General features: G+C 48.5%; 1 protein-coding gene across 3 annotated transcripts in view; it reads right to left on the reverse strand.

Annotated features, from left to right (window-relative positions):
- Positions 1 to 27,865, reverse strand: part of NOTCH4 (notch receptor 4) — a 98,306-nt gene that overhangs the window by 13,275 nt on the left and 57,166 nt on the right. For 2 of the 3 annotated variants that reach the window (XM_080991559.1, XM_080991560.1), the window contains exons 3-17: positions 25,568 to 25,643; positions 22,370 to 22,638; positions 20,444 to 20,782; positions 19,605 to 19,727; positions 16,588 to 16,743; positions 15,542 to 15,727; positions 14,064 to 14,171; positions 12,357 to 12,470; positions 10,978 to 11,179; positions 9,195 to 9,340; positions 8,906 to 9,058; positions 8,478 to 8,626; positions 7,439 to 7,523; positions 4,757 to 4,990; positions 1,735 to 1,847 (exon numbers count right to left, since the gene is read on the reverse strand). In XM_080991559.1, coding sequence (XP_080847685.1) covers positions 1,735 to 1,847; positions 4,757 to 4,990; positions 7,439 to 7,523; positions 8,478 to 8,626; positions 8,906 to 9,058; positions 9,195 to 9,340; positions 10,978 to 11,179; positions 12,357 to 12,470; positions 14,064 to 14,171; positions 15,542 to 15,727; positions 16,588 to 16,743; positions 19,605 to 19,727; positions 20,444 to 20,782; positions 22,370 to 22,638; positions 25,568 to 25,643 — 2,453 coding nt within the window. Of the gene's footprint in view, positions 1 to 1,734; positions 1,848 to 4,756; positions 4,991 to 7,438; positions 7,524 to 8,477; positions 8,627 to 8,905; positions 9,059 to 9,194; positions 9,341 to 10,977; positions 11,180 to 12,356; positions 12,471 to 14,063; positions 14,172 to 15,541; positions 15,728 to 16,587; positions 16,744 to 19,604; positions 19,728 to 20,443; positions 20,783 to 22,369; positions 22,639 to 25,567; positions 25,644 to 27,518; positions 27,806 to 27,865 lie in introns of those variants that run through there. The other variant, XM_080991561.1, reaches the window with a different exon arrangement.

The following is a 27,865-nucleotide window of genomic DNA, read 5'->3' on the forward strand; positions in this document are numbered from 1 at the left end:
ATCTAAGAACACAGCTGGTTACGTCTCGTGTGTTTATTGAGTATGCTTTACGTAACCATAGGTTTGCTTGTTGTTGTCTTGCTAATTATAAGAGAATAAGCAAAATGCTCATGGTGAGTTCTGCAACCTCTTTCTCTAGAAAAATAGTACTAACTATCGCTGTTGCTATTATTAGGCACTATCCTATCCTGGCCCTTTTAAGAGTAGATCTGTTGAAATGAATGCACTTCCCAAACTTAGGTCCATTGATTTCAAATGAGACTACCCTGAACAATAGCTTAATTGGATGCAAGCTATTATTACTAATATTTAATTCATTGCTTGATAGGAAAAAAGATGTCTCAAAGCGGCTTACAGCCCCATAAAACACGAAAGCAGCTGAAAGTCCACCAAAAACTGGATTGGTATAACTCTTTTGATATAAGGAACTGCCCTAAAATTAGATCTTTTACTGTTGCAGCAGCAACTGCACTTTGGAATTTCTGCGAAGGGATTTCTATCCAGATATGTAAGATGCTGACATTTGTTAATCAGATTGCAGCTTGTTGTTGCTGATTTTTTTAAAAAATGTTTTAAATAGTTGTTCAGGTTGTTGTTTTTTTAAATGATAATGTTATTGCTTTAATCTTTTTTTTGTAAGCTGGAAACTACAGGAGGAAAGAGGGCTCTGACACTTAGTTCCTGCTTGTGGGTCTCTGGTTGGCCACTGAGAACAGGAACTGGAAGGAATGGGAAATTGGTCTGGTCCAATGGATTATTCAGATATCACAAATGGGTTACTGTCAATAGCAGGGGTAGGCAACCTAAGGCCCGTGGGCTGGATGCGGCCCAATTGCCTTCTCAATCCAGCCAATGGACGGTTCAGGAATCAGTGTGTTTTTACATGAGTAGAATGTGTGCTTTTATTTAAAATGTATCTCTGGGTTATTTGGTTATTTGTGGGGCCTGCCTGGTGGTTTTACATGAGGAGAATGTGTGCTTTTATTTAAAATGCATCTCTGGGTTATTTGTGGGGCATAGGAATTCGCTCATTCCCTCCTCCCCCAATATAGTCTGGCCCACCACATGGTCTGAGAGACAGTGGACCGACCCACGGCTGAAAAAGGTTGCTGACCCCTGGTCAATAGGCGTGTTGAGCATCGGAAAAGGGTAAGTCTAGATTTTTTACATTTTCTTTTTTTGACGGAGTGGGTGGGGAAGGAACGCGGCCTGCATTTTGATAGCAGTGACATAATGGAGACTATGCATACATGACGAGTGCCAGTCACACAACAACAACAACAACATGCCCTCTTGGGGAAGTGTTGTTGCGCTGAACAGATTGCCTCATCTGCCATAAGGCAGGGTGCTGTGGCTGCAGGATCCAGCAACAGTTATGAGCTGCCATAATTTGAGATTTATTTATTTTTTAGGTTAGAGGCTAGGATTTATGTGCATGCTTAAGACCTGGTATTGGAGATGTCAGAAATCTGCCCATTTTGCTTCTCCAAGATTCTCATTTTTCCAAATCTGAAAGCCAGTTCTCCACATTTTTAAAAAATTCTCCTGAAAATTCATCTGCATTTGGACCAGATTTTTTCCTACTTCTTTTTTGTATGCAGTTTTGACTAACGATCACTTTATAAACTGAATTGAATCCCTGCCTCCATCCCTACCTGAGACACACCCACTTTAGAATTTGAACAACCCTCCTCCCCCCACAGACTGGCTGCGAATCCTCAGCCCCATTCATACCTGTGGACAGTGGCAGGTGAATTCAAGAGGGTTACCCGGCACCACGCTGCAGCTTCCCCCGTTGAGGCAGGGATTTGACTGACAACTGTCAATCAAAGATTCACAAAGAATACCTGTGGAGGGGGAAAAGAATATATGAGTGTTTTATTTTGTTATTACTGAAATTTTCTTTCCGTATGCAATCCACCTCAGATCCTTACTCTTCCTTGAGTTGTGGAAAAAATGAAAACAATATTTTTTTTAAATCACATTTTTGATTTATCTGATGTTTTTAGAGGGGTGGGTTAAAAATGTTTTTTCCTTTATTTATTTGCATTTTCTATTTTACATAAACAAATGAATTAAAAACATAAACATATAACCCCCTTTGACTCTGGGCTCTCGGCTTCCTCTCGGCTTTCTCCCGGCCCTGGGCTCCTGCTGTGTTCTCACACAGACTCCTCAGCACCTGCCAGGCGGCCTGAGCCGACTCAACGCCCTCCAGGTGGGGCAACAGCATAGCGTCCACGCTTGCTCTCAACATGCAGAGCTCCCTTTGCATTCTCTGTCTCTCTACTTTCGCTTTTGAGGAGAGAGGACGTGTTTTCGCGATGCTGTTCGCTGTGATAGATAATGGATAGTCTGCTGTAAATAAAACTGCTTTTAGCTGCTAAGATCCTGAGTGGACTTTATTTAAGCACACTGAAGAATGCACTGGAGTTTTTGCAGTCTTTCTCTTACCGCTGACGATCTCTGCTATGCTCAGTTGTGTCGGACTTTGGAATGCAGAGGCCTGCGATGGAAGCGTGCCGGACGCTTATCTGAGCAATAAATCAATCCTCTGACACCTTCTTCCCCCAATGTGGATCTTAATACAGTGGTGCCCCGCAAGACGAATGCCTCGCAAGACGAAAAACCCGCTAGATGAAAGGGTTTTCCGTTTTTCGATGCGCTTCGCAAGACGAATTTCCCTTTGGGCTTGCTTCGCTAGACGAAAAAGTATTGCGAGTCTTGCGATTTTTTTCGCTCCCCCCCCTTTTCTAAGCCGCTAAGCCGCTAATAGCCTTTTAGCCGCTAAGCCGCTAAGCCTTTAATAGCTGCTAAACCGCTAATAGCGCTAATCCGCTAAGCCGCTAATAGGGTTGCTTCGCAAGACGAAAAAACCGCTAGACGAAGAGACTGCGGAACGGATTAATTTCGTCTTGCAAGGCACCACTGTATAATGATTTTCCCCCTCTGCATCTCCCCCAATGCAGGAATCTCAACATGTGGCACCCCCATCCAATTTGAAACCACATTAGACCCTGCTTAACTTCTCGGATGTACTAGCAGTTTCATTGCAGCACCACTAGGAGCAGTCATAAGAGGAGTGATAAAGCTAGAGTAGATAAATTCCTCATGTACAAAGGATGAATATGTTAAATCTGTAACAATACACTGGGCGAGGGATTTGGGGCATAATATCTGTGGGTTAAACCACAGAGCCTAGAGCTTGCTGATCAGAAGGTCAGTGGTTCGAATCCCTGCGACAGGGTGAGCTCCCGTTGCTCGGTCCCAGCTCCTGCCAACCTAGCAGTTCGAAAGCACGTCAAAGTGCAAGTAGATCAATAGGTACCGTTCTGGCGGGAAGGTAAACGGTGTTTCTGTGCGCTGCTCTGGTTCGCCAGAAGCGGCTTAGTCCTGCTGGCCACATGACCTGGAAGCTGTACGCCAGCTCCCTCGGCCAGTAAAGCGAGATGAGTGCCGCAACCCTAGAGTCGTCCGTGACTGGACCTAATGCTCAGGCGTCCCTTTACCTTTACCTTTATCCAACTTTTAGGCTGGGAAAGGTTATGGAAAACTGACTTGAAATTCTCAGCATGTACGCTGAAAGAAAATTATATGGAAATGATGTACCAGTGGTATTTGACTCCTCGTAAGTTAGCAAACGGGATGCGGGTGGCGCTGAGGTCTAAACCACAGAGCCTAGGGTTTGCCAATCAGAAGGTTGGCAGTTCGAATCCCTGTGATGGGGTGAGCTCCTGTTGTTCGGTCCCAGCTCCTGCCCACCTAGCAGTTTGAAAGCACGTCAAGTGCAAGTAGATAAATAGGTACTGCTCTGGCAGGAAGGTAAACGGCGTTTCCGTGCGCTGCTCTGGTTTCGCCAGAAGCGCCTTAGTCATGCTGGCCACATTACCCGGAAGCTGTCTGCGGACAAACGCCAGCTCCCTTGGCCTATAGAGCGAGATGAGCGCGCAACCCCAGAGTCGCCCGCGACTGGACCTAACGGTCAGGGGTACCTTTACCTTTACTTTAAGTTAGCAAAAATGTATAAGACAAGTACAAATATCTGTTGGAAATGTAAAGAAAAAGAAGGCACCTTTTACCATATGTGATGGATGTGTAAGATAATAAAAGCATTCTGGGAAATGATATATAATGAATTGAAAAAAATGTTTAAAATAACTTTTATTTAAAAAACCCAGAATCCTTTTTATTAGGAATTGTAGGTACCAAGATCCCAAAAGAGCAGAAAAGACTTTTCATGTATGCAATGACAGCTGCACAGATGTTACTAGCCCAGAGATGGAAAGAAGACAAAGTCACTACCAGAGAGGAATGGCAAACTAAGCTGTTGGAATATGCCGAAATAGCAAAACTGACCAGAAAGCTCAGGAACCAAGAAGACCAAAACTTCAATAAATAATGGGAAATATTTATAATTTACTTGAGAGACCACGGTAAGCAGATCGAAAACATTAGCAGGATTGCAATAACACTTGTAATGTAGAAAATATTATGGACAAAATGGAGAGACATAACATTTGGATGGTGAAATAATATGCAGTTGAAAAGATTTATAATAGGACCTGTGGATGGGAAGGTGGGAACTCTAGAGATTCGGAGAAATCTCTAAATATGGATATGTATTTTGTACTGTTATAACTCTACACTTGTAAAATCAAATAAAAATTATTGTTTAAAAAAGTTCATCATGTACACACATTAAACAGACAAAAAAAAATGAACTAGTTAAGCTGCGTTCATAACAGCAAACACTTACCTGTATATCCTGATAGGCACAAACATCGGAAGCCATCTTCATTGGAGTGGCAGCGATGGGCACCAGGCCGGTAGCACGGCTGAGAGAAGCAGGCGTCCACCACCCCCTGGCACCTCTCGCCAACGTACCCGGGTGGGCAGATGCAAGAAAATCCTTCGGGCTGAGCCTGGCAGGTTCCCCCATGGTAGCAACGGGGGCCAGGAAGGGAACAGGGGTCCAAATCGCATTTCGGACCTGTGGGAGATGGAAAAGACGGCATCCCAGGTTGCAGGGCGACAGATGGAAACCGCCCTCTGATATGCAAATGAAGGGTGGTACATAAATTTAATAAATAAATGCAGCCCGGACACCAAGGTCCTCCTCCGAGGGCCTTCTGCCAGTTCCCTCACTGCAAGAAGCGAGCTTACAGGGAACGAGGCAGAGGGCCTTCTCAGCAGTGGCGCCCGCCCTGTGGAACGCCCTCCCATCAGATGTCAAGGAAATAAACAACTATCTGACTTAGAATACATCTGAAGACTTTAGGAATTTTTTTAATGTCTGATGTTTTATTGAAATTTTAATATTTTGTTGGAAGCCTCCCAGAGTGACTGGGGAAACCCAGCCAGATGGGTGGGGTATAAATAATAAAAAATATTATTATTATTATTATTATTATTATCATCATCATCATCATCATCATCATCATCAATTGCACATTCATACATACATAACTAATGGAGCAGCCTGTTGCCAAACACTTTAATTCTGAGAACCACAGCCTGTCAGATTTAGCAGAGACAGAGAAATTCTGGTTGTACACACTGAGCACACGGACATCGCAAGGGCTCAACCCAGCATTGCTCTAATTCAGAGAACAAAGCCTTTCTGAGCCTCCCTTCCTCAGAGCTCTTCGGAAACAGCATCAGTTTTTATCAGAGCAACTGATGAATGAGGAAGCCTCACTGTTTTCTTGTCAGAATGCAAGGTTTCTGTTTTGTCAGTCACTGTACCATCTGCATCTAATGGGTTCCTTGCAATGGGCAGTGGAGGCTGCTCTGTTGGGGCAGGTGGGGGCACTGCCCCACCAACCTCACTTCCGCTCTAGAGAGTGGTTCTGAATGTCAGCTTAGTCTCGAGGTTGTCCCTGTAGGACTCAGCAGAGGAGAGGATGGGGACAGAACAGAAATTAGGTAGCTCTGTCTGTCTGTCATTGGCTCCACCTACTGGCTGGGCTCCCTGCGTTCCACCCCACCATATGCACACCTGGGATACTGTCAGTACACCCAGTACTGTCAGCAACTGGGCTCAATAACTGGTTCTGCCCCGACTGGGCTAGGCGACTGGAGCACTTTCAGAGACCTTCCAATCCTGGAAAGCAGGTCTCAGTGCCCTGGACTCACAACTGTGCATTGTGAGCACCAGACTCAGCAGAGTATAAATAACATGGAAGCTAGCTGTGAAACATAACTTCTTTTATTTCTAATAGCTACTACAAACTAACGAACTACTGTCTTGCATGAGTGTTACATCTCCCACTCAGCCATCTAGTCACTACATACCGTATTTTTCGCTCTATAGGACGCACTTTTCCCCCTCCAAAAATTAAGGGGAAATGTGTGTGCGTCCTATCGAGCAAATGCAGGCTCCTTGGCTTCAGCGATAGCAAAGTGAAGCCTCCGAAGCGCAGAGGGAGCGCTCCCTCCGCGCTCCGGAGGCTTTGGGTTCCTTTTGCTGAAGCCGGGAGAGCAAGACTCTCCTGGCTTCAGCAGAGAGGGAGAGCTGCGCAGCGCCCCTTCAGGCAAGCGGGAGGAGAAATGGAAGGGGAAGATTTTTTTTTTTCTTGTTCTCCCCCTCTAAAACAAGGTGCGTCCTATGGTCGGGTGCGTCCTATAGAGCGAAAAATCTGGTAGATAAGACTCTCTCCACACACAGAGTCAGGCAGGCAGTCAGGAGTGGAAGAGTAGAAGAGCAGTTTCTGCCCCCTCCTTTCTCAAAACATCAGATCAGGAGATTCTCGCAATGGGAGGGGGCTGAAAATATCAACAAATACTGTGTCCAGCTCTGTGTGCCACAATTTAAAAAGGATCCAGTCAAGCTGGAAGGTGTGCAGAGGAGGGCAACCAAGGTGATCAAGAGTCTCGAAACCAAGCCTGATGAGGAACGGTTGAGGGAAATGGGTATGTTTATCCTGGGAAAGAGGAGGGGGAGAGGAGATAGGATAGGCACCCTTGAAAAACCTAAAGGGGTGTCACATGAAGCTGCCCAGAGTGGCTGGGGAAACTCAGCCAGATGGACGGGGTATTAATAATAATAATAATAATAATAATAATAATAATAATAATAAGGAGCAAGCTTGATTTCTCCTGCTACAAAAGGGAAGACCTGAACCAATGGACTGAACTTACAAGGAAGGAGATTCTGACTAGACATCAGGAAGAGCTTTCTGGCAGTAAGAGTTGTTCAGCAGTGGGACATTCTCCCTTGGGAGGTGGTGGACTCTCTTTCCTTGGAGGCTTTTAAGCGGAGGTTGGATGGCCCTGTCATGGGTGCTTTAGCTAAGATTCCTGCATTGCAGGCAGTTGGACTAGACGACCTTTGGGGTCCAACTTTACAGATCTATGATTCTCTAAGTCCCAATGGGCACCAGCTTCCACTGGTCTTGTGTACTTTTTCTGCCCAAGGTTAAACTCTGCTCCCACTTACCTTTGGTCCCCGGAGGGCACAAGCAGCGGAACCCATCTTGTGTCCTGGTACAGGTTCCCCCATTCAGACACTTCTTCGGTAGGCACTGCAATTGGAAAGATCCCGAGGCAATTCATGACAACTATATTTGAAGCAGGAAAAGCCGCAAAGAACATTTCCTCCCCTCCAGTGTGGTGTAGTGGTTAAGAGCGGTAGACTCATAATCTGGTGAACTGGGTTCGCTTCCCCGCTCCTCCACATGCAGCTGCTGGGTGACCTTGGGCTAGTCACACTTCTCTGGAGTCTCTCAGCCCCACTCACCTCATAGAGTGTTTGTTTTGGGAGAGGAAGGCAAAGGAGATTGTTAGCCACTTTGAAACTCCTTCAGGTAGTGATAAAGCGGGATATCAAATCCAAACTCTTCTTCTACCTCCATTTCCACACCACTGCTTATTGAGCGCTCACCCCGATTTGTTGACACAAACTTCACAGGGAAGTTAGACTATCTCAGTTGGTTTTGGAGCATTCGTTCTGATTGGTTTGAAGGGAAGTTAGATGGCGTCATGTCAAGCAAATGTTATCAAGCATTTCCCAGTGCATCTTCCCATCACTTACTGCAAACAGTCTGATTTCAGGGTTTGGGTGGGGAAGCAGGTTTCCTGCATTTGGGCTGTTTACACGGCTTAGTTTTAAAGCACTTCCCCATCCCCACCAACTGAAGAACATTGGAAACTGTAGTTTACCCCTCACAGAGTTGCAAGCTATAGTTCCTGCAAGAACAGGAGGCTAGACTGTGATGGGCATCATCTTATGTCCTCAACAGAAGTGATGGGCAAATGCATGGCAGAAGATGGGAAAACACTGGATGGAAGCAAGCTCGTCTAACCTCCCCACAAACAAATCAGAACAAATGCTCAATAAGCAGCTGACATCACTGAGCCTCCCTACAAACTTTGTGGAAGCAGATTGGGATGGATGCTGAATAAGCAGGTTGTCTGGAAGCGACCTTTGCTAGCACTCCTGTTGGGGAGTTCTTCAAACCCAGAAGGCAGTTGCTCACCTGACAGCTGTGATCTCCAGCTTGATCAGTACAATTGTCACCATTCCGGCTTGCCCTCTGCTGGCACTGCGAGCCACCCCAGCCTGGGGGGCAGATGCAATAGGGGACAGATTCCTTTGTTACACACCGGCCTCCGTTTCTGCAGGGATCTGTTGCGGTGGGTGAAGAGAAATAGAGAGGGAGGACCGCTGCAGGTGTGGTTTCAGACGCTTCAGGTTACAGACTCCGCTAACCCAGAACTAGTACCTCGGGTTAAGAACTTTACCTCAGGATGAGAACAGAAATCGTGCGGCGGCAGCGGGAGGCCCCATTAGCTAAAGTGGTACCTCAGGTTAAGAACAGTTTCAGGTTAAGAACGGACCTCCAGAATGAATTAAGTACTTAACCCGAGGTACCACCGTACTGCTGATGAACCTCTATATACTCACTGGGGGAGCAGAAGTCCAAAGTCTCCTGGCACTTAAGTCCTGTGTAACCTTCAGGGCAAAGGCAGCGGAAAGTCCCAGGGCTGTTAAGGCAGGATCCAGAGTTGAGGCAGGGGCTGGAAGTGCATTCATCCACATCTATTTCGCACGTCGAACCTGGGAGGGGTTGGGAAGGGAGCAGAGAGATGGCGGGAGTCGTGGAGGGCTGGGACGAGGCGAGAGGATGGGCCAGGGTTATGGGGAATCATCTGTAATCATCCCGGCTGGGATTCAGGGTTGAGGGACGTGTTACCTACGTAACCGCTGGGGCAGATACAGCTGAAGACCCCTTGGCGACTCAGGCACGTGGCCCCCTGGTGGCAGGGGCTGGAAGCACAGGCGTCTACCTCCATGCCACAATCCCGTCCTGTCCAGCCTGGGAGGCAGAGACAGTGTGGCCTGCAGGGAGACGGAGAGATGCCCTGTTAACCTTTTCAACCTTTCTGGTTGCATCTTCCCCATCAAAACGGCCTCGGCTCAGTATACCTGAAGGAGCATCTCCACCCCCATCATTCAGCCTGGACACTGAGGTCCAGCGCCGAGGGCCTTCTGGCGGTTCCCTCACTGCAAGAAGTGAGGTTACAGGGAACCAGGCAGAGGGCCTTCTCGGTAGTGGCGCCTGCCCTGTGGAACGCCCTCCCACCAGATGTCAAGGAAATAAACAACTATCTGACTTTTAGAAGACATCTGAAGGCAGCCCTGTTTAGGGAAGTTTTAATGACTGATGTTTTAATGTATTTTTAATATTTTGTTGGGAGCTGCCCAGAGTGGTTGGGGAAACCCAGCCAGAAGGGTGGGGTGTAAATAATAATAATAATAATAATATATAATCACTTTCCTTATCACAAAAAAGTCCAGTAGTGGTGCTTGTGAGGTAATGGGTTTGTCGCGCAAGAACTCCAACTGAACTTCATCTCTGCAATCAGAATTTGCAGAATATAGCAATGGTTGGGAATGCTAGTGCTCATGGAGGAGCAGTGGGAACTGAAACGGCTCAGGACCACAATACCTCAAGGACTGCCTCTCTCCATACAGACCGGCTCGGACCCTGCGACCATCCTCAGAGTCCCTTCGTTGTGTGCCTCCTCCATGAGAGGTCTGGAGGGCGGCAACATGAGAACAGGGCCTTTTCTGTGGCGGCTCCATGTTCATGGAATGCTCTCTCTCCCCCCAGGGAGCTTCTCCCGGTGTCTTCATTACACGGCTTTAGGCGCCAGGTGAAGACATTCCTCTTAAACCAGGCCGTGGGCTGATTGACATTCTATGCTCTTTTAAATGTGTTGTGGGAGGGGGGTTATTGGTTTGCTTTTGTTCTTATTTTTATTCTGTACTTTGTGTTTTCTATACTGTAAATTTATCTTGAGAACTGCCCTGAGATGAAGGGCGGGATACTTATTTAATAAATGATAATAATAAATGGGTGGGGCGGGAGGAAGAAGAAAACGAGAGCTTCTCCTGGTCTGGCCTTCCCTAATCTGGTGCCTGTCAGAGGTTTTGGCTTGTGCCGTTCCCATCAGGTCCAGACAGCGCAGCCCACGCTGGCTGGAGTGTGGGGCGAGAACCACAGGCCGAAATAACTGGGAGAGAAGGTCGGGAGAAGGATACCCTAGCCCACAACAGGTTAATAGAGCACTGAAATTGATTAGGCCAGATCCCAAGCACTTTCTGGTCCAGTCAATTCCATTCCTAAGACAAAATCCTCTCCTGGGGGTAATAAAGAGTTCCAGTCCAAAACACTGGGAGGGCACCAAGTTAGGGAAGGATGCCATAGGGCAATACAGAGTCGTGAAATTGAGTGACCCATATCTCAAGTGTAATCAATTTCAAATCTAAGGGAGAAGATCCCTAAAAGAGAGAAGGCTTGCATGTTTTTGGGTGCGTGCATGTGTGTAGAAATCTGAAATTCATTCTCCTGAGTAGCCCTGTTTCAAAACAAAGCCTTGGGAACAGGGCTTAAAACCAGTGCTGAGTTAGCGTAGACAACATCTGGGAATCATGGCTGACATGCAGCCTTCCCCCTGCTTCCCCGTCCATACCCAAATTCTGCCCCTTGGCAGCTGCCCCCATTGAGGCACTGCCAGTTCTGGCAGGGGTCGCTGAGCTCTGTGCAGTGGGGTCCCGTGAAGCCCAAAGAGCAAACGCAGGTAAAGGAGCCCTGTGTGTTCAAGCAGGTTCCATGGCCGCAGTGGGCAGCGCGGCAGAGGTCTGCATCTCTCTCGCACTGGTGTCCCTCGAAACCTGCAAGAAGGGGGAACCTCAACACCATCATTGGCCTCGAGCCACACGTTCCCTGCTCTCTCTCTCTTACCCACAATTCCACTCTGCCCTCATGTGATGTCATGCAAGTCAGAGGGCTCTGAGGTACAACGCCCCCCCCCCGAACAAACAGAAGCTTATAGTGTGCTTGCTACAGGTCACGTGACTTCATCGTTGGGCAAATTGGGTCAGCTGCCAGGCCCCAACAGTCTCAGCGCAGTCAGTGCTAATTCCTGCCTTGAGACCTCAATTAAAAAACAACAACACAAACACCAGGTCCAACACTTGGAGCTGCAGTAGGCAACTGGCATACCCGGCAAGTGTCCTGGCCAAACTGGGACATCCCATTTTTTTACCGTGAGAGAACGGCGGCCATTTTGGCGTGATTTCCCCTCGAAGAAAGCGCTTTCTTTGGGGTCTTGTTTCCTCCCTACCACCCTTCTCTCTCTTTCTCTCTCTATTCTCTTTCAATAAGATGTATCATTTTCCAATTTTACAAAATTCGCACATTTTTATTTATCAAAATACAAACCGTCCATTAGACACCAATGCCCCCCCCATGGAACGTTTCAGTTTTCCTTTGCTGCTGCATATTCTAATTGTTCTTTTCCATTCCCCGCCCCCTCAGTTTATTTTAAACTGCTAATCCTGCTAGCGTTTTGATTTGCTTACAATAATTTTTTGAATTCCTGCATTGCAGAGCGTTGGACTAGATAGCCCTCAGAGTCTCTTCCAACTGTACGATTCTGTGATTCTATGATCCTATGAAATATTCTACATTTTTTTCCATCTTAAGGACTTATTCTTCCTGATTTCATATTCTACCAGTTAAACACCACCGTTCTCTCTCAATCTGGGCTCATCACACTTCCGTACGCTACACCAGATTCCCCTGGGAAAACCCACAGTTTACCCCTAGATTGGAGCAAACAGCAGTCAGATTTTCCACAGATTGATGTTTGCTCTGATCTATCGCTAAAGAGTGGGTTTTCTGGGGGAAAACGGTGGGGTAAAACCGCTTGGGCATGTATCTAGATCATGGGGCAAGCGGAAAACAGCTCACTTGTGCTTTTTAGGCCCAGAACAAGTGTGGATGAGCCCTCTCTCTCTCTCTCTCTCCCTCTCTCTCTCTCTCACACACACACACACAGACAGTTACCTTGAGGGCAGGAGCAATGGAAAATCCCTGCAGAGTTCTGGCACTGGCCCCCATTCTTGCAGGGGGAACTGGCACAGCTGTCCACCTCCATCTTACACCGGGGTCCCTCAAAACCTAATAAGAGCAGGGCAAAGGGTCAAAGGCCAGTGCATACCAACCAGAAAAGCAATAACCAGGAAATGCTGTTCCATGTACAAAATACACTTAAGAATGCCGAGAGAGCATCAAAACACATACACGTGGGAATGTGCATTTTTAAAATACATTCCCTCCACCAATGACAATATTTAAGCTTAAAGGTCCGAAGAGTCTAAAGAGTTTAAACACACGGACACATTTAGGAGAATGATCTTGAAGATGAACTAGAATCTGTTCAAAGCTTTACCCACAATTTAATTTAATTAATGTCGAGTTCACATAGCGATTGTGGGAACTCCTTTCAGGCGCAGGTGAAAGACTTTTGAACTAAATATGACAAATGCAGAAACGTGGAGGCTGAAACAGAAGAATGAAAAAAGAAGAAATGGAGAGAAATGGAAAGATTGACTCACCCTAGATGGGGATGAATACATTACAGTGGTACCTCGGGTTACATACGCTTCAGATTACATACTGTCAAGGCTGCCTCAAGTCTCAGCTCACAAAAGACCAACGCCTATCTCTTCTTATATACAAAAGTGTTTATTGCAGTTCATTGTTTGCTTCACATCCGAGGCGCGCAGCCCTACGTCTGCTAGGCTTAGACCGCTGAAGTCCCCTCTGAATCCGTCCCTCCCCTGCACCAGTTTAAGAGGCTTGCGCTGCTCCACCTCTTTCTCTCTTTCCTTTTCCGCAGGGTCTTTCTGCCCGCTGGGGTTTCGCCCCTCCTGGATTCCTCTGACGCGGAATCAGGCTGCTCTTGCCCCCTCCTGCGGGCTTTGGGACCTGGCCCCTCCTCCGGGCTCCCTGTACTTCCGCGCGCCTCTACATTTGAACTTGGCGCGCGCGCCCACCCTCTAACCTTCCTTTTAACAGCTACACTACTCCCTTCACTACTCCCCTCCCCTTCCGGGAGGGTGGCTTGCTCCGACCTCCCTCCTTTCTCTGCTGCCGGAGCCGCTTCCCCTGATACACTGAAACCTCCACCCCCTTCGCGGCACTCTGGCGGGGAGGCTGGTCCTGACGCCCAGCTGCCACTTTGGGATCCCCCGCTGGCCCCCTGCTCCTGACACGTCCCCCCTGGGGCTCCCCTGGCCTTGACCACCGGCGCCCCCTTCTGGGAATCCTCTGATTCGCTGGAAAGACTCATGGAATCTCTTGAGTCATTGTCATCCTCTTCCTCGCTGTCCTGGGATTCATCCCCATCGCTCTCCATCTCCTGCCTACCCTGTGCCTCTGTCCCTGAACCCCTGACACATACGTTTCAGGTTACAGACTCCGCTAACCCAGAAATAGTACCTCGGGTTAAGAACTTTACCTCAGGATGAGAACGGAAGTCGTGCTCTGGCAGCACAGCGGCAGCAGGAGGGCCCCATTAGCTAAAGTGGTGCTTCAGGTTAAGAACAGTTTCAGGTTAAGAACGGACCTCCGGAACGAATTAAGTACTTAACCCGAGGTACCACTATACTAGGAGCAAGCAGTTGAATGGGAAGGAGGAAGAACCAGCCACTTCAGAAATCCCCTCCTGGCTTGAGATCTCTGACTCCTCTTTTTGCGTTCCTCACTTACCAAGAGGACACTGGCAGGCAACTCCATGGCTCTGTTGCAGGCAGGTTCCTCCGTTGAAGCAGCTATCTCGGGAGCATTGTCCCACTTCACACAATGGCCCACTGAAGCCTACATTGGAGAGGAATCAACAGAAGAAAGATATTATTAGGGGTAAGAAGGCAGTGTAGTACACTGGTCAGAGCAGGGGTGGGCAATCTCCAGCCCGCATCCAGTCTTGGCTTAGCAAGAGGGTTCAAGTTGGCCCACGAGGTTGTTTTCCCGTGACACCAGCCGGTAGGAAGTAGTAAGGAGTTAAAAAACCCGTTGGCTATGCATGCCTCTTCCCAGTCGGGAAAGTCAAAGCAGGAAGGTTTAAGGCACTTCCCGCACTTGCTAACTGAAGAGTGGGGGCTGGTGGGGCTGTTAAATCCTGCCCAGTTCAGCAGGAATTCATGCAAACCACATCCTGAATCGGGCAGGGGTGTGCATGCTAAAACAAATGTGTTTTGGGTTTTTTTTACTCCATTTTAGTAGGGGATTCCACACAAACCCCTGCTAAAACCAGGATGGGGAACCAAACCTATTTTTAAAAAAGCAATGCCTTGTAAGGTGCTTTGAAGTCCCGACTATGGGACTTCAAAGCACCTTGCACCTGAGCTCATTGTGACATCAGGTGACTGAGAGGTGGGCAGCATGACCCACCTGCCAAACTTAGCCTGCGAGGCTGATCTGATCAGGACAGTCTGACCTGTGGAGCCCCAAAAGCTAAATTGGCTGGGGATGATGGATGTTGTAGTCCAACAACACCTGAGGACCCAAGGATGAAAAGCACTGTTTTGGTCAGCGACTCCCTTTATCCTTGACCGTCAGCCATGCTGGCTGGGGATGATGGGAGTTGTAGTCCAGCAACATCTGGGGGCAATATATTGAAGGACACTTGGCTGAAGGAGATGGTGATGATGGATAAAAGAAAGTGCCTAATTAAATTACAGTCATACTCAGGATGAAGTAGCTTCGGGTTGAGCATTTTCGGGTTGTGCTCTGCGGCGACCCGGAAGTAATGGAACGCGTTACTTCCGGGTTTTGCCACTCGTGCATGAGCAGAAGCGGCGAATCGCAATCCACGCACGTGCAGACGCGGGTTGCGTTCACTTCAGGATGCGAACGGGGCTCTGGAACAGATCCTGTTCACATCCAGAGGTACCACTGTACGGAACTTGCTCTCACTGGAGGCAGGGATGGGCGAAACCACAAGAGGGGAGAGGACTCCTGTGCTCAAATCCTGCTTGCTGGTTTCCCACTGGTTCAGCCACTGTGGGAACAGGATGCTGGGCTAGAAGCGCCACAGGCTCTGCTTATGCTCTTACGTGACTGGCCCAAGGGGAAACCCAAAGAAACTGGAGGGCTGAGTTTCAGGATTTGAACCCAGGACTCCCTGACTCGACTCTCGACAGCCCGACTGCTATACCACCTTTTCTCTTCCCAGCCCTGCTCCTTACCCGAGGGGCAGAGGCATTGGAAGCGTCCCAGCAAATCCAGGCAAGAGGCTCCGTTGTGGCACGGCTGGCTGAGGCACTCGTTGAGGTTCGCTTCACAGCGAGAGCCCGTGTAGCCCTCGGGGCAGCGGCAGGTAAAAGATCCGGGTGTGTTGTGGCAGCTTCCTCCGTGTTCACAGGGCTCTGCACCTGGACAGGCCGAGAGGAACAGACCGTCACAGACTGACTGGATGTAGAGGACGCTGGTGGAAGGCACCAGCCAGCCCTAGAGAAGAAGGCTCAGAGCCAGGGGATTGGTGGTGGGACGACGATGAGTGGTGAGAGGGAGAAGGAGCAGACTGTGAGGAGCAGGAGGGGCAACAGGGTTTAGTGAGCAGGAAGAGGCTGTGGCAGACAGCAGTTCAGACTCCAAGGCTGGAAGGGATGGGGTGAGGTCAAGAGGCTGAGTGAAGGCCGGTTGTGGAAGAAGATGGGGAATCTCCCTCCTGCTGCAACCAACTCCCCTCTTCCTGGTCTCCCAGAACATGCAGAGAAATGAAGAGGGCGGAGCTACAAGAGGCAAGAAGGAGAAACCTTAGGCCAGCCTTTTTCAACCTGTGGGTCCCCAGATGTTGTTGAACTACAACTTCCATCACCCCTAGCTAGCAAGGCCAGAGCTCAGGGATGATGGGAGTTGTAGTCCAACAACATCTGGGGACCCACAGGTTGAGAACCGCTGCCTTAGGCTGCTAGGGAAGAAGTCTTAGAGAGCAGAGGTGCTCACAACTATCTGTCTCCTTGAGGCAAGACCTCCAGGACAGCTACTGAGATCACCAGGCCAGAGCTTGCGGTTTGTTTTCTTTGTTTCACTGGCCTCGGGTGATTTATTGTTTCATTGCTGACCTGTGCCTGACTCTGACCCTGACACAGACGCAGGGAAGGGGACGTGGCCATCTGCTCACACAGAGTGCTTCCGGACGGTCCTCTTATTCAGCATTCGTTCCCAATCAGGTTCTACTTCTGATCATGGGCATATTTTTCTCTACCCCAACCTACGCCACCCACTTTACCCATCAGGCACTCGTTGATGTCTTCGTAGCACGTGGGCCCAGCGTAGCCTGGCTGGCAGGTGCAGACGGCATTGCCGGTCCGGAGGTCAGTGTCACAGAACGCATCGGGGTGGCATGGGTTGCTCAGACAGGCATCATGCAGGTGGCAAAGGAGCCCTGTGGGAGGAGATATAGGCGGTTATCAGAACAGCCCTTGATGGAAGCTGGCACGCCCTCAAACTAACGCCAGCCCTGCATGCCTCCCTATGGTAACCCCAGCCTACAGCATTTCATAGAATCAAAGTGTTGGAAGGGACCTCGAAGGTCCTCTAGTCCTGTTGTTGTCGTTTAGTCATTTAGTCGTGTCCGACTCTTCGTGACCCCCTGGACCAGGGCACGCCAGGCACTCCTGTCTTTCACTGCCTCCCGCAGTTTGGTCAAACACATGTTCGTAGCTTCGAGAACACAGTCCAACCATTTCGTCCTCTGTCGTCCCCTTCTCCTAGTGCCCTCCATCTTTCCCAACATCAGGGTCTTTTCCAGGGAGTCTTCTCTTCTCATGAGGTGGCCAAAGTATTGGAGCCTCAGCTTCACGATGTGTCCTTCCAGTGAGCACTCAGGGCTGATTTCCTTAAGAATGGATACGTTTGATCTTCTTGCAGTCCATGGGACTCTCAAGAGTCTCCTCCTGCACCATAATTCCAAAGCATCAATTCTTCGGCGATCAGCCTTCTTTATGGTCCAGCTCTCACTTCCATACATCATTACTGGGAAAACCATAGCTTTAACTATACGGACCTTTTTCGGCAAGGTGATGTCTCTGCTTTTTAGGATGCTGTCTAGGTTTGTCCTTGCTTTTCTCCCAAGAAGCAAGCGTCTTTTAATTTTGTGACTGCTGTCACCATCTGCAGTGATCATGGAACCCAGGAAAGTAAAATCTCTCACTGCCTCTAGTCCAACCCCCTGCAAAACAGGAATGTCAGCTAAATGGCTGTCCAACCTCTGCTTAAAAACCTCCAAGAAAGGGGAGTCCACCCACTTCTGAGGGAGATGGATCCACTGTGGAACAGCTCTTAGCGTCAGAAAGTTCTTCCTGATGTTTAGTCAGAATCTCTTTTCTTGGAGTTGAAGCCTTTGTTTTTATCCTACCCTTTGGAGCAGGAAAAAACAGCTCCATCTTCGATGTGACATATTTGAAGACGGCTATCATATTTCCTCTCAGTCTTCTCTTTCCCAGGCTAAACACACCCAGTTCCCCCATCTGTTCCTCATAGGCCTTGGTTTCCAGGTCATATTGGTTCCCTCTGTCAGTGTTGACAGCACTGTGGTGATTTCACAGAATGTTCATAAACAGTCCGGATTCTGAAAGGGGTGGAGGGAGCTCAAACTGCATACAATAGGTCAGAGTCAATTAAGTCTTACTCAGAGTAGACCCGCTGAACTTAGCAGAACTAACTTTGCCGTGCACATTTATTTCAGGGGGTCTACTCTGATTAAAGGGACATGGGTGTCGCTGTGGGTTAAACCACAGCGCCTAGGACTTGCCGATCAGAAGGTCAGCAGTTCGAATCCCCGCCACGGGATGAGCTTCTGTTGCTCAGTCCCTGCTCCTGCCAACCTAGCAGTTCGAAAGCACGTCAAAGTGCAAGTAGATAAATAGGTACCGCTCTGGTGGGAAGGTAAATGGCGTTTCTGTGTGCTGATCTGGTTCGCCAGAACCGGCTTAGTCATGCTGGCCACATGACCCGAAAACTGTATGCCGGCTCCCTCGGCCAGTAAAGCGAGATGAGCGCCGAAACCCCAAAGTCGGGGGTTTACTCTGATTAAAGTTTAATTGAATACCACCCATCAGATAAGGAGCCGGTCATCTGCTTGTCACCTTCCTTCCTATGAAGGTGACAACAAACTATGGTAGGGCTCATAGCTCAGTGGTGCAGCACATGCACAAGACCCCAGGCTCAGTTCTTGCATCGCTAGCTTGTGGTGCTTCAGCTGGTCAGATAACAGAGACACCAGTGGTCTGATGCAGTCAGCACACAGCGGCTTCTGTGGATGTTTGGGCTGCCCTAGGGTCCTGAAGTTTGCAAACAACATTCTCAACAGCGTCAGCAACAGGATGTTGACAAAGAGTGCAACTGCTGTCAGGGAAGTGAGAGGTCAGTGTGGCTGGGGAACATCCCTACTTAATGCTAAACCACGTGTGCTTGCTGTTTCTCAGCTCAGAAGGCTCTCGCCAACCCATCACAGGGTGTCTCTGCGGATTCTGCTTCTCAGGCGACCATTAAGCAAGTCGCTTTCCTTTGATAGCCAGACAGCTCCTTTTACGCCTAATTCAGGAAGCTGGGAGCTTCCTGGTTTCCTTGTTTACCCGTTAAGAGGCTGGCGGGGCAGGATCGGTAGCTTTTTAATGAGATTATGATGCTATCTGTTTTATTTCTGATCCCTTTCCTAACATGGCATTTGCTCCCCCCTCCCCCTTTGATGTTGCCGCCAACTCACCAAGACTGTGTGTCCCATGAGCATTCATCTGCTCCCCTGAGATCTATCCTTGGTCAGTTCAGAACCCATCACACAATACCACTGCTCCCTCCCCTTACTTCATAAACAATTATTTCATAAAACTGATACAGTGCAAGAAAGAAAACCCCTCAAAGCATTTTACAAAACCATTTGAGCACTGCGACTTTTCCTCAGGGTGAGGGAAAGGGCCAATCTTTGAACACAGAAGGTTCAATTGCTATTATCTTGGGGTGGGGTGGAATGTTCCTTTTCTGAAATCCTGGAGAGCTACTGCCAGTCAGTGTAGACAGTATGGGGCTGGAAGACTGACTTGGTATAAGGCAACCTATGGTTGGTTGGTTGGTTGGTTGGTTGGTTTTTAATGTGGGGAGGACCACAGCTTGGGTAGAACATATGTGTTGCATGCAGACAGTCCCAGGCTCAATTCCCGACATCTCCAGGGAGGGCTGGGAATGTCCCCTGCCTTGAAACCTTGAAAAGCTGCCAAAGATAGTGGTGGGAACATGCTGGTACCTCACCTGTCCAACCCGGCAGGCAGTGGCAAGTATATGATGCCACCCCATCCTGGCAGGTTCCCCCATTGCGGCACTGATGCCCAATGCAGTCGTCTGGGTTCACCTCGCAGTATTGACCTGTGTAGCCTAGAGGGGGGAGAAAACAAATTCATGGAGGATTCGCTGGGAAGGTGGACAGGCCTTGGTTCTGATGCAACAGGGCCCTCCTCAGGTACTTGTGCGGAAGCAGGCCTACGGCCACCATTTGCTCTTGGCGGCCATCTTAGATGGTAACCATGGTTACCTGCAGGGCCGCACGAACCATTATGCAAAATAAGCCCATGCTTAGGGAGTTTTCCATTTAATAACAACAACAACAACAACAACAACAACAACACCACCACCCGGGGCTTCCCGCACCCGCTGCACCCCTCTTCCTCTGCCCCTGGGTAGACTTTAAAGCCAATAGTATATATGCTGGTAGCTGCCCAGAGTGCCTGGGGCAACCCAGTCAGATGGGTGGGGTACAAATAATAAATTATTATTATTGCTGCTTCATACTTCACATTCTGTCCCCCAACATTAGGGGAGAGCGTGAGTAAAAATGAACATATTGGTGAAAACAGCACACACAAAACACATTACTTTAGGGTAAAACTTTACTTTAGGCAGAGTTGAGTGCAATTCACAATAATGAATTTCCACGTGTATTTCTTTAAAAAAAACAACCCTCTAAATTGCTGCAAAAGCATGGAGAATTGAATCAAAGCTTGGACAAATGAGCACTGAAATTTAGAGATCCTTCTACTCCAAATCCAGACAGAACCCACGGATCGGGTTTATCAACCTCGCCTGTTTCTTACCTGGGGGACACAGGCAGCCATGGTATCTTTCATCAACAGGGTGGCAGGTGCTGCCATGGAGGCAGATCTCTGGGGAACAGGGTCCCAGACGGTACTGGCAGAGCGGACCCGTAGAACTGGGTGGGCAAACGCAGCGGAACGAGCCAATGTTATTAATACAGCTGCCTCCGTTGAGGCAGGGGTGAGGGTCCCCAAAGCACTCGTTGACATCGTGCTGGCAGGTGTGCCCTTCAAAGCCTGGCCGGCACTGGCAAACGATGACTGGGTAGGTGATGACACAAGTCCCGCCGTTGGCGCAGGGATTTGCCGGGCAGAAGTCCATCAGCTGGCAGTTCTTCCCTGGAAGCAAAGCCAAACGCGTAAGCCAACCTTCTTTCCCAGCTTTTTCCTCCCCTCTGGCTCTCACAAGAATGTAAGGTTAAAGGTCAATGCAATTCAGCATCCTGTTTCCGACAGTAGTCACCCAGATGGCTTTCAAAGGAAGCACGGCGTCAGAAGTGCCGCAGCAGAGATCATACTTTGTGCAGCTAAAGGGTTAACTCTGTTCTTTGTTACATTCAACAGGCTAAGAGCGGAAGGCGCGAAGGAAGTGGTAACCCCCAAGCTGCTGCGCTGGGTGGAGAAGGTTGGCACGCCCCACTCCCACCCCCAGCCAGTGCCCATGTAGGCATAGGGTGAAGGTGCTGCTTAGCTGCCAGGCAAAGTGGCATGACCTTCCCCGAAGTAAGGTGTGCTTTGATTGGCTGTGTAGTTCTATAGGAGTTTTCCTCTATATGTTTGGTTGAATGTCTCCCTGTGATGTGCAAGGCCTGAATTAAAGATAACAAAACCTCTTGGTTCCTTTCTCCTCAGATTATACACTGTTTCTTTTAGGATTTCTTTTCTCTCTGGACTCCGTCTGTCTTATTTAAGTGACTTTGCTAACTCTCAGAAGCAGGGCAATAGTCCTCCCTGGCCCATGCAGCAACTGGCGTTCCATGATAGACTAACTCTGAATATGGAGTCTCTCTTCATGCTATCATTAACCATCTTATTATGATAGACCTATGCTACATAATTATGTCCGTCCTTCCTACTGTGCTTTTCTTCTGGGAGAAGAGCCACAGCTTAATGCTTTGTCTCAGGTTTAATCTCCAGGGAGGGCTGGGAAAAATCCCTTTAAACACTGTGACAATACGTTCCCAAAACTGAGATATGGCCATCCTTTGAAATTCCCACTTGCCTACATTTTACAATGCCATTCTCCATCCTAGTAGCGTGTACAAGGATGCATATACAGTTGGGTCAAAGTACAAGAATGCATGTACTTCAACATGCATCTATTAGTGAAAACAACCTGCGAAAAGGCAGAACCACCTTGCAAAATTACGTACAGTCAAACCTCTGTTGTCGAATCTGTTTGACAACCAAGAATCAGAGGATGATCGGCAAAGTCAATGGAGAAAAAAGAAAAAAAACTCCCTGGAAGCTGTTTGGCTTCCGAAAATCATTTGAAAACTGGAGCAGTTACTTCTGGGTTTTCCGTGTTCGGGAGCAGAGGTTTGATGGTATTTTGGGGGGAAATTGTGTACAAAAATGCACAAGCTAAGAGAAATCAGCGCTTAAAATACTAATGAACTTTTAGGAGGAACTTAAAAAGAAAGAAAGAATCGCAAGCTGATGTGGAATTGTGGGTAGCTGAATTTAAGACTGGAGAAATGATAAAATGAGAGTAACCGAAATGGATACGTTCGCCCTTATAGCGCATCCTGGACTGTGAGTTGCACCAAGCTAAATTCTACTCAAGAGCATTGGAATTAATGCACCTAAGCTAATCATGTCTGTTGATTGCAGTGGGCCTACCCTGAGTTGATTTCCCAAACAGAAGCCACAAGTGTGTGTGTGTGTGTGTGTGTGTGTGTGTGTGTGTGTCTTCCTTTGCCATACCTGTCCACCCTGGCAAGCACTGGCATCGATACTCTTTCCCGGAGAGCCAGTGGCACGTCCCCCCATGTTGGCAGGGGGAAGGGAAGCAGGGGTCTCCAACCACTCCCTGGCATTCCTCCCCAGTGAAACCTGGAGGGCACAGGCACGTGTAGGCCGGGGCGTTTGGGGGAAGAAGGGCCGTGAGGGAGCAGGTGCCCCTGTTCTGGCAGCGCCCAGGTGTGCAGGGGTCCACAAATTGGCAAGTCTCTCCCACGTAGCCGGCGAGGCACCTGGCAAGGCAAGAAGAAGAAGAAGAAAAGTTAGAGAAAGGATAAACTTCCCTAAAGCACAAAAAGCTCTAGTGTAGCCTGAGTCCGAGCTATAAACCTAGTTGCCAGACAGTCATTTGTTATGGGTGCTGAGAGTTTTTAGGAGACCACTATTCCCTTCAATTCCCAGAGGAGATGACCGTTAAACCACTCTGGATGGAAGAAAAATTAGTAAGGAAAGATAATAAGAATATATAGATGATTTGAGAAGACTGTAGAATGCAAAGATTATTGTAAATTGTATAACGTGGAGGAAATCGAGTGGGGGTGGAGGGAAGCGGGAGGAGGGAGAAAAGAATAATATGATGGATTGAGGAGATATAAATGTAAATGTATGGGGGGGATGGGGAGGAAATAGTGTTGGCTTTGGTACATTTGTAATGTAATATGTGAAAACCAATCAATCAATCAATAACCAACCAACCACTCTGGGAACTGTAGCTCTGGGAAGAGAAAGCAAAAGGAAAAGTGCTTGGAGCTGAGTTTTCTAGGCACAGCAAAAGCTGAAGTATAGACAAGCCCTGAGAAGAAATAGGATAGCCATCTTTAAATATCTAAAGGCCTGTCACAAGGAAGCTTGATTTCTCCTGCTCAGGAGGGTAGGACTTGAACCAATGGATTCAAGCTCCAAGAAAGGGGATTCTGACTAAACATCAGGGAGAACTGGTGGAGAACTGGTGGACTCTGCTTCACTGGAGGTTTTAAAGCTGAGTTTGGGGGGCCATCTGTCATGGATGCTTCAGTTGAGATTCCTGCGTTGCAGGAAGTTGAACTAGATGACTCTCAGGGTCCCTGCAAGCTCTGCAATTCCGTTCTTAACCTGAAACTGTTCTTAACCTGAGGTACCACTTTAGCTAATGGGGCCTCCCGCTACCGCCACCGCACAATTTCTGTTCTCATCCTGAAGCAAAGTTCTTAACCTGAGGTGCTATTTCTGGGTTAGCGGCGTCTGTAACCTGAAGCGTCTGTAACCCGAGGTACCACTGTGTACAAAAAAGGGACCTTGGAGGTCATAATACGCTCAGTGTCGGTTCAGGACTTGCTTTCAATATCAGGGCTCAGTCCCCGGCAGAGGGGCAGGAAGGAACATGAAACCTTGAGTGACTCTGAGCCTGTGCAGAATACCTGCTCGGAGCTCACTGGATGATATTGAATCCAATTACTATCTTGGGGTGTAGCCTCTGTGGTGGGGGCTGAGCCCTGGGTCGTTTGCACTAGAGGTGTGTTGGCGGCGGCAGGGAGAACTGGCTCTGTCCATTGGGGAGCATCTTTATCTCCCCCACTCCCTATGGGGCAAGTTTGACAGGCTGGTAGGGACTCCCACAAGAAGCATTGTGGCAAAGGAGCTGTGAATCAGGTTACTGTGTGTAACCAGTGACAGCTCCTGCTGTTTCATATCCTTTGAGCTACTAACAGCTGAACCCTGGGCCATCTACCCTCAAGCCATGTGCTCTATCCCACAGCCGTGCTCTCTCCCTTTGTGTGAGTTTTCACGCAAAGCAGCAAAAGAAGCGGTTAGCCCAAGGGTAGGCAAACTAAGGCCCAGGGGCCGGATCCGGCCCATTCGCCTTCTAAATCCGACCCGCGGACGGTCCGGGAATCGGCATGTTTTTACATGAGTAGAATGTGTGCTTTTATTTAAAATGCATCTCTGGGTTATTTGTGGGGCCTGCCTGGTGTTTTTACATGAGGAGAATGTGTCCTTTAATTTAAAATGCATCTCTGGGTTATTTGTGGGGGCTGCCTGGTGTTTTTACATGAGTAGAATGTGTGCTTTTATTTAAAATGCATCTCTGGGTTATTTGTGGGGCCTGCCTGGTGTTTTTACTTGAGTAGAATGTGTGCTTTTATTTAAAATGCATCTCTGGGTTATTTGTGGGGCATAGGAATTCGTCCATTATTATTATTTTTCAAAATATAGTCCGGCCCCCCACAAGGTCTGAGGGACAGTGGACCGGCCTGGGCCCTGGCTTAGCCTGTTTCCAGGCTGCACTGCTTTAAACTACAGGTAGAGGCAACTGATGTAACTATATGTTGCTCCGTACCAATAAAACTAAATAAAAATCCCTGGATGTAGAAATCTAGCATCTCAGGGAGAGAGACTGTGCTTGAAACTGTCCCCCTGGCAGGCTAGTTTTCTACTGCCAGGAGCTCAAGTTGTTGTAAAGAGAGAAAAGGAAAAGTTGGTGTGGTGCAAATACATTCTCAAAAGTGCCAGATTAGCTCTGCCAGTTTATACTGCGCTGACCTCAGTACTGCCTTGCCCCTCTCCTTCCTGGTAACCCACAGGAACTCCACCACTGGGGAAGCCCAAAAACCAGTGCAGCCCCACCCTCCTGCCTGCCGCCCACCTGTCAATCACCTGATGTCGCAGTGACATCAAATGAAATCGAATGAAGCCAGGGGTACAGTCCAGGCTTCTGAGCCCAGCACATCTTGTTGGCACCCGCACAGCTCAGAGTTTGGCAGTAAGAGCCAGCTTTCATTTACTCCTTCCTGCCCGCTCCAAAACCCAGCCTAAATTTGCATTCAGTGTCTATAAACCGCCCTATGCAAACTCTAGGTGGTGTTTTGGGCTCGGAGTCTTTTGAGTACCTAGCAAAACGCCGGCGGCTGCTTCTCAGCCTAGTCTACATCGCAGGGCTGTCATGATGGCAAAAGGAGGTGGCGTAGGAAATGCTGTGTTACATCACCCTGGGATAATTAGAGGAAGGGCAGGTGGGAGGGGGATAAAAGAGTAACGAAGGCTGAGTCATCCTTCGCATAGTTCGATTCTAAGAAAGGGAACATCGTCCTGGAAAATGTACTCTCTCTTGGGATAATTTCAACTCCTTGCCCCTTTATCCCAGACACATTATTTATTTCCTTATTGTGAATCCTGAAAACTTACAGGCAGGAGAAAGTCCCATTGGTGTGACTCACACAGATGCCTCCATTCTTGCAGGGAACCTGGTTGCAAGACAGACCTGGCCAGGAGAAAAAACAGAACAACGAGATGGTTCAAGTCCATGGGATTAATTCACATAAACAACAGAGTTGTTGGTGAATCTGTTTCTGGGCTGTGCCATTTTAGGCTCAGCATGATCAAATACTCTTCCAGAATTTTTAAAATAGTCCTGCACTTAGAAAACTAGCCTGCCAGGGGGACAGTTTCAAGCACAGTCTCTCTCCCTGAGATGCTAGATTTCTACATCCAGGGATTTTTATTTAGTTTTATTGGTACGGAGCAACATATAGTTACATCAGTTGCCTCTACCTGTAGTTTAAAGCAGTGCAGCCTGGAAACAGGCTAAGCCAGGGCCCAGGCCGGTCCACTGTCCCTCAGACCTTGTGGGGGGCCGGACTATATTTTGAAAAATAATAATAATGGACGAATTCCTATGCCCCACAAATAACCCAGAGATGCATTTTAAATTAAAGGACACATTCTACTCAAGTAAAAACACCAGGCAGGCCCCACAAATAACCCAGAGATGCATTTTAAATAAAAGCACACATTCTACTCATGTAAAAACATGCCAATTCCCGGACCGTCCACGGGTCGGATTTAGAAGGCGAATGGGCCAGCCCCGGCCCCTGGGCCTTAGTTTGCCTACCCTTGGGCTAACCGCTTCTTTTGCTGCTTTGCGTGAAAACTCACACAAAGGGAGAGAGCACGGCTGTGGGATAGAGCACATGGCTTGAGGGTAGATGGCCCAGGGTTCAGCTGTTAGTAGCTCAAAGGATATGAAACAGCAGGAGCTGTCACTGGTTACACACAGTAACCTGATTCACAGCTCCTTTGCCACAATTGCAGTTCCTCAATTCCTTTTTTTTTTTTTTTTTACATCAGGGAGGGAGAACCTGTGGTATTCCAGAGCATGTTGCTGGACTCCAGCTCTCATCAGCCTCAGCCAGCATGGCCAGTGGTCATAGATGATGGCGAATTGCAGTCCATAATATCCAAGGGGCTACAAGTCCCCCTCCCAGTTTGATTTACATATACCTATCCAGTGAGAAGTAGTGATATATGGAAGTGAAAGCTGGACCATAAAGAAGGCTGATCGCTGAAGCATTGATGCTTTGGAATTATGGTGCTGAAGGAGACTCTTGAGAGTCCCATGGACTGCAAGAAGATCAAACCTATCCATTCTGAAGGAAATCAGCCCTGAGTGCTCACTGGAAGGACAGATCCTGAAGCTGAGGCTCCAATGATTTGGCCACCTCATGAGAAGAGAAGACTCCCTGGAAAAGACCCTGATGTTCGGAAAGATTGAGGGCACTAGGAGAAGGGGATGACAGAGGACGAGATGGTTGGACAGTGTTCTCGAAGCTACCAGCATGAGTTTGACCAAACTGTGGGAGGCAGTGGAAGACAGGAGTGCCTGGCGTGTTCTGGTCCAGGGGGTCACGAAGAGTCGGACACAACTAAACAATAACATCCAATGAGCAAACCTAAGTGTGGTTTTGCACATATATGTGTGCAGTGTGACCACACGTACAAACATGCAAATGGAAACAGTTATGCGTACACAAATAAGCCACACACTGCCCCCAAAAGCCACATCAACGGCATACAAAAATATATAAATAAACGGTGCCTCTGGTTGCCAACGTTTCAGCCCTTCTCTGCAGCTGTGCGCCTCTCACGGCAGCTGGATCTGGAGAAATTCAGTAGTTGATAGCATCACTCTCTGTACCAAGACGAACACTGAGCATTACTGTGGTCGGATCAGATTGCTGGCAAAGGCACAGTTGCATAGATGGGCTGAGAAGTTGGGAACTTTCCCCGGCTGAAATTCAGCGAGGATGAAGGATTGAACCCCTTCCACCTACCATAGGCTGGCTAACTTAATACTCACCCCGAGCAAGTGGAATCAAGGCCAGCAGCAGCAAGCGATCCATCCTGTTTGAAGACCACCCTACAGACCCCCCCCCCGCAACTTCCCTTCCTATCCGTCCAGAAGTGAGCTCAGAAGGCAGAACCCAGGCGTCCAGGGAAGGGTGTCAAAAAGCGAAGCCAAGATTGCGGGACAGAACCGGATCAAGAGGTGTCCCTTGGGTGCCCCCCACCCACAGAGCCCCCCATATCTGCAGATGGGCTGTACGGCTGTGCAATGGATTTCTCCCTGTCACCCCCCACCCCCACCCTGCTTAAAGAACGAGGGACATCCTGCCGTCTCTGTACTCCATTGTCAAAGGTTTCCTG

This window comes from Podarcis pityusensis (genome assembly GCF_964106645.2).
Source record: "Podarcis pityusensis genome assembly, chromosome: 2".
NCBI classification, from domain to species: Eukaryota; Metazoa; Chordata; class Lepidosauria; order Squamata; family Lacertidae; genus Podarcis; species Podarcis pityusensis.